At 40.5% G+C, this 6,169-nt stretch overlaps 1 protein-coding gene across 1 annotated transcript; it reads left to right on the top strand.

The window, feature by feature from the left end:
- Positions 1 to 270: 270 nt before the first annotated feature.
- LOC306942279 (uncharacterized protein) lies at positions 271 to 4,884 on the top strand. The gene is made up of 5 exons (XM_079528088.1): positions 271 to 413; positions 1,008 to 1,246; positions 1,734 to 1,879; positions 2,402 to 2,566; positions 3,277 to 4,884. The coding sequence occupies exons 2-5, from the start codon at positions 1,083 to 1,085 to the stop codon at positions 4,284 to 4,286; spliced, it is 1,485 nt and encodes a 494-aa protein (XP_079384214.1). The 5' UTR covers positions 271 to 413; positions 1,008 to 1,082; the 3' UTR covers positions 4,287 to 4,884.
- The last annotated feature ends 1,285 nt before the right edge of the window (positions 4,885 to 6,169 follow it).

Genomic DNA, 6,169 nt, shown 5'->3' with positions numbered 1-6,169 from the left:
TACGTATAAGAATTAGTATTCAAAAGTACATGCTTTGAAAAATACTTCAATATTCAAAAGTAAAAATTTCAAAGCATCGTTAATTTGACATTTAGACCTTAAATAAAACCAGACCAATAAAACATGCACTTTGCACTCTTAAAGATAAAGATCTTCTTAAATTGGCCTTTTTTTTAACATATTTTTCTACACCTGACAGCAATGTTGAAGGGAGCCAACATGCACAGCAGTAGCACCCTGGCTCTGTTTGACCAGAATGTACAACCTGAATCAGTATCATTGGTAACACCTGGGAAGGAAGTAGGAAGTGGCCCAATTGCACGCCAATATGGCTGCTATCAGATGGACTGGTCAAAAAAGTCAGGAGAACAAGGGCTTTTGCAGGGTACACCTCGGTAGTCCCCAGTAGTAGGGTGAGTTCAGGTTATATGGGACATTAAAGTGGGACAGCTATAGGCCTACTTGTACCCTAATGATTTAATGATATGCAACAGCCTAAAACTGATCTTGGTTGCTGCTGCAACACTTAATTATTTCATGCTCTGTGTACTAGCAATGTATCACACAAGTCTAGTCTTCCTTTGTGAGATCAATTAAGTATTGAAGCTCACAGATTTCTATGTTTTGCCCTAATAGTTTGTATGCCGGGGTTAGGGAGAGAGCCGAGAGACCATTGTTTTTATCCTCTGATGATCGAGTCCTGTCTTGTGTGTCTTTTACTCAGAAAATCACTTGATCTCAAGCTGTTGGTCGAAACGAGTTCATCATTATCTTCTAAATTTAAAGCATTGTCAAAAACTGAACCAAACAAAGTTTAGCTCGCTTTGTCAGCAAATAATTTTGTCTTGACAGATTAGACTGTAAATGTACCTTTTAATACACCAGATTAACGTTTTTAAGTTAAGTGAACAATTCCTTGCTTTGTAATCAGAAGGGTACTGTGGTAAGATGTCTGTATGTTTCAATAATTAGTATGATTCTAACCCTAAACATGTATTGTGTCACAGATTGGGATTATTTCACTTAGCCTCCACATCCTCAAACCACCTTAGAGTAGGATTTGCCAGGTTGTCAGAGTTGCAATGGATGGTGATGATGTGTTGGAGATGACTCGAGAGGAGCTCAGAGAATGGATTAAAGAGAAGGTGAAAGAGACGTTGAAACCAGGAACATCACAGAGCAGCTGGAGCCAACCCTTGATAGAGAGGAGAGAGAGGCGGCTGACTCTGTTCGACAGTCTCTGCGAGTGAGTGCCTCTTGGGATACATACAGTACAAGGCATACAATATTGTACAGCAGACAATGAATGGCCAGTTTTGAATGTTTATGCAAACACTAACATTGAATGCCATTGACAATGAATTGCCAGTTTTGAGTGTTTGTGTAAACACAAACATTGCGTAAACACAAACATTGAATACGAAGGTGAGGACGCAAATTCTCATTGGCCACATGATGATAAGAGCGCCCCTCACTTCACACGGGTGGTATTTTTTTAAATGTAAAAAATGCACATTAACATAAATTCAAGACATTATTAGCAGAAATGAAGTGAAAAAACAAACGGCATTTAATTTGCACAGCACTGATGATTGTGTTGTGTGCTGTCATATTAATCTATGAAGCCATCCAAGCTGCAGCATCACTTTTAGACAACCCATAGTCGAGCTTAAAGGGGATTCCCAATAATGTTCACTCAACATGCATTATGCATCCTTGATTGTGGCTGGCAGCTCTGTGGCAGAATGTGAGGCTACCATGAAGGAAGCTTACAGTGTGCTGGGTTTGGAGTACAGAGACACTGATTCAGAGGATGAGACACACTGCACTAACTCTGATCATGGAGCTGCAGCAAACGTATTTGATGATGCTTACGACAGTAAGTACAGTATGTTTATTGAAAACGTGAATTTAACATGGCTTCATATGTATTGAACATACATCTTTTGTGTTTTGGACGTTCATAAACAAAACAGGAAAGTAGAAAATGGATGAAGATTTGCACAACCATTAACTTTCTGTTACGGTGTACGTTTACGGTATTGTTCGCCAGCACAGTTTGACATGGTTAAAGATATATTAACCCATTAAGACTCCTACCTAACGGCTTTCTAAAACAATTATGTTGCTATATAGTTAGCCTCGGAAACCCAGACGTTTTATTTACTATATCGGTGGTACTGGTAATCAAACTTTTTCATGTCAAGGACCCCCAAAATTCATGCATTTGGATGCATGTGGTTGGATGGGGGATGGGGGTTGCATCCATGGGGGTTGCATACCTGTAACAATATTTTGTTACAGGTACCCCCAGAATATAATAATAGAATATAACATTGTGACATGTACACGTATATACATTTTAATATGTCTTATATTTTCACACTTTCATCCTTCCTAGGTGATATGCATTCCATTTCATTCTTGCGTCACAAACTGCCGCTGGAAAAGGTTTGCCATGCTCTCAGTCCACTGTCACCCCTGCAGCAATGCAGCAGCGAGGAGGAGGAGGAGGAGGAGGAGGAGGAGGAGGAGGAGGAGGAGGAGTGGACTCTTCGTCTGTCTGGTAATCCTACACCGCTACTGTACCATAATGAATTGGCTGAAGGCGATTGGTTTTAAACATCTGTAAACCAGATGATATCCTACCTTGAGAGAAGAGAACAAGTACTGTAGTTGATGGCAATGGAACCATTGACATCACATGTCAAAATGGTTCCACCTTTAGTGGAAATCTCACGAACGTTTGACTTACTCACCAATACAAAGACGGGTTGTGTCAATAGAAAGCCTACTTTCCTTAGTGGACGCACTCTGAGCCCCCCACCACACGTATAAACGGTACTTTTTGGCCAAAAAGGGGTTTTGTTTCCACCGGAAAATAAATACTTTTAGTTACTCCAATGCGCCCTCTACCGATATTGCCCAGAGAACTGCCTCATAGAGAATATTTTTCTGGCCAAAAAGTACTGTTTATACGTGTGGTGGGGGGCTCAGAGTGCGTCCACTAAGGAAAGTAGGCTTTCTAATGACACAACCCGCCTTTGTTTTGGTGAGTAGCAAAAACGTTATTTTAAAATACGCTAAAGAGGAGAGGCTGGTCTGATTTCGATTTGAGATTTAAAACCGAAAGTCCCATAGCCTTATACTGCAGGGCAGAATCGTAGAAGCAGTAGAAGGCTATGGACCAGAGCTATATACGCTCCTATAACCTTTACTGTTGGCCACCGCTGCAAGCGATTTTCACCTGTCTCTACCTTTCTCTCCCTCTCTCAGGAAGGAGGTCCCAGTTTTCGAAGACTCGGGTCTACTCCTGTTCAAAGTGTCCATATACCTGCACATCTCAGGTCTTCCTCCATAAACACATGAGGACCCACGTTGACCTCGATTACCAGATGCTGAGCAAAGAACAGATCACCTCAGCAGCCTGTCAGAAACCCATAGACTCTGTAGCCAGCCAGAAACAAGGACACACTGATGAACCAAGAGCTCAGCCAGGAGAAGTGCGTAAACAGCAGCTGACTTGCACAGGAAAGAAAACCCACCTCTGTAATCAGTGTCGGAAGAGTTTCAGTCGTTCATATAGTCTGAAGTTACACCTGCGCCTCCATACTGGAGTAAAACCCTTCCCCTGCAATCAGTGTGACAAGCGTTTCAGTCACTCAAGTGAACTGAAGTCACACCTGCATGTCCACACTGGAGTAAAACCCTTCTCCTGCAATCAGTGTGACAAGCGTTTCAGTCGCTCAAGTCAACTGAAGTCACACCTGCGTGTCCATACTGGAGTAAAACCCTTCCCCTGCAATCAGTGTGACAAGAGGTTCCGTGGTTCATATAATCTGAAGTCACACCTGCGCCTCCATACTGGAGAAAATCTTTTCCCCTGCAATCAGTGTGACAAGCGTTTCAGTCACTCAAGTCAACTGAAGTCACACCTGCGTGTCCATACTGGAGTAAAACCCTTCCCCTGCAATCAGTGTGACAAGCGTTTCAGTCTCTCAAGTCAACTGAAGTCACACCTGCATGTCCACACTGGAGTAAAACCCTTCCCCTGCAATCAGTGTGACAAGAGGTTCCGTGATTCATATAATCTGAAGTCACACCTGCGCATCCATACTGGAGAAAATCTTTTCCCCTGCAATCAGTGTGACAAGCGTTTCAGTCACTCAAGTGATCTGAAGTCACACCTGTGTGTCCATAAAGGTGTAAAATCCTTCACTTGCAATCAGGGTGACACAAGTTACAGTGCAGCTAGATTGAAAGAACACCAGCATCTCCACACTTGAGAAACATTGCCACTATAGACAGTGGTCACAGATTCACTCACTTGAGTGAGGCCATATAAAAAGTGTTGCTGTGATTTATCTGTCCTTTCCACAAGGCATCTTTAACACATAATAATGCACTTGTTTGTAAGTGCTGAAACAAAGATTTACTTTTTTCTTCAACTTTTCTTGTAAAAACCAACCTGCTGAATTTTTATTTTTTTTAAACCTGTATTCTTTTACTTTGTCATTCATTTGAGGCAACATATTGGGATATTTTGTGTGGAAAACATTTGTAATGTACTGCATAGGCTACATTTGAATACACTCTTAGGTAGATTTGTTTCTGTCCACATCACAGAAAATGTATATAAAACTGTCTGGGGTGCTCACAACAGCCAGAGTAGATGTTATAATGACCCCAAACATGTTTGAAAGGGAAATATCCCTTTTAGTCTTTAGCCGCTATATGTACAGTGTACACTAACACATGCATGTCTTTACATGAAACAGTTGCTGCCCAACAAGCATGCTGGATTTAAAAATAACATGATTTGAGTGATTTGACCATAGCATCCCTGCTGAATTGAATTTAACATTAAAAGTCATGCATATGGGTGGACAGACCAATCTCTTTTGACTCCCGTCATCTCACACAAATACAGGTCAAAGGTCTCGTCAAATATGCTTACTTTAGGAAGATGTCCCAAACCATACTTTGCCACTAGGGGTAAAAATGGAACAAATGTTCTCCAAAGTGGGTACAGACTGATGGCAGATTTGAATGATGCTAGATCTCATGACAGTGTATTGCTGGGACAAAGAGATAAAGTAGATTTTCTCCTGATTTGTCTCCCTGAATGAAGCCATTTTTTTTTCACTTAAAGGACAACTTTAGTTTTTTTTCAACCAGGTCTAGTAGGACTATAGTAAATAATAAAAAAATAAATCGCTATAAAATATTGTACAAAAATACATATTTAGCCCCATGCCCCGGCCCCCTGTCAAAAATCGCTAAAACGAAAGAAAGCAGCAAATGAAAAAAAATTAACACTCATCTTTTACTTTCTCTAATAACAACCTAAAACATGAACCTTGGTTAAAAAAAACTAAAGTTGTCCTTTAATCTTTATTGATAAGACAACAAAACACATACAATACAAAAAAAAGAACAAAAGGAGGAAGACAAAAACAAAAGACAAGGCTGCATTTTTCATATTACAAAATATATTCATTGAAATCCTCTTACATTATCGCTAGGCTGAGAGAAGAGATCCCACTTTTCCCACTTTTTATAGAACTTATCCTCTTGTAGTCTAAGTATGTTAGTTTTTCCATGACATACAGTTCCTCAGTAATGTCCATCCATTGTACTTTCGTTGGTGGGTCCTGTTGGTACCAGCGTCGTGTGATCGCTTTCCTACTTGTTGCTAAGAGGATCTTGATTAAATATTTATCATGTATTAGAAACTCTTCAGGGATATTTCCCAGCAATAAGAAGGAACAAGTCAGAGGTATCTCAAAACACAGAATGGTCTCCAAGGTGGAGTGGATATCCTGCCAGTATTTCTGAATTTTAGGACAAGTCCAGAATATATGAGCGTGGCCCGCTGAATGAAGCCATTTTAGTGTCAACGTTGGGAAGATTGTGTGGCGTGCGAAGATTGGGTTCAATATTTAGTTCAGTGAAGACTGAAGAATCGTGTGTCCGACATGTGAGTCAATGAGACTAACATTCCTGGTATGTCTGTCACTAGCTTAGAATGTGGTTACAAACTGTTCAATGATTCATATCATTAGATTAAGCTACTCGTTACTTCATTTACTATTGTCTGAAGCAACATTTCCGGGAAACTGATTTGTTGATTCAGAAAGATCTCCAAGCATTTTTGCATTTGGTAAGA

Source organism: Electrona antarctica (assembly GCF_951216825.1).
Source record: "Electrona antarctica genome assembly, chromosome: 18".
NCBI classification, from domain to species: domain Eukaryota; kingdom Metazoa; phylum Chordata; class Actinopteri; order Myctophiformes; family Myctophidae; genus Electrona; species Electrona antarctica.
Note: the sequence above shows the minus strand (reverse complement) of the source record. Positions and strands in the feature narration are given on the sequence as shown.

Bases quoted from the DNA above. Each gene is read 5' to 3' on its own strand.
- LOC306942279 (XM_079528088.1), top strand. From the start codon at position 1,083: ATGGATGGTGATGATGTGTTGGAGATGACTCGAGAGGAGCTCAGAGAA. The intron at 1,880-2,401 runs GTAAGTACAGTA...CATCCTTCCTAG, and splicing joins ATTTGATGATGCTTACGACA to GTGATATGCATTCCATTTCA. The intron at 2,567-3,276 runs GTAATCCTACAC...TCCCTCTCTCAG, and splicing joins GTGGACTCTTCGTCTGTCTG to GAAGGAGGTCCCAGTTTTCG.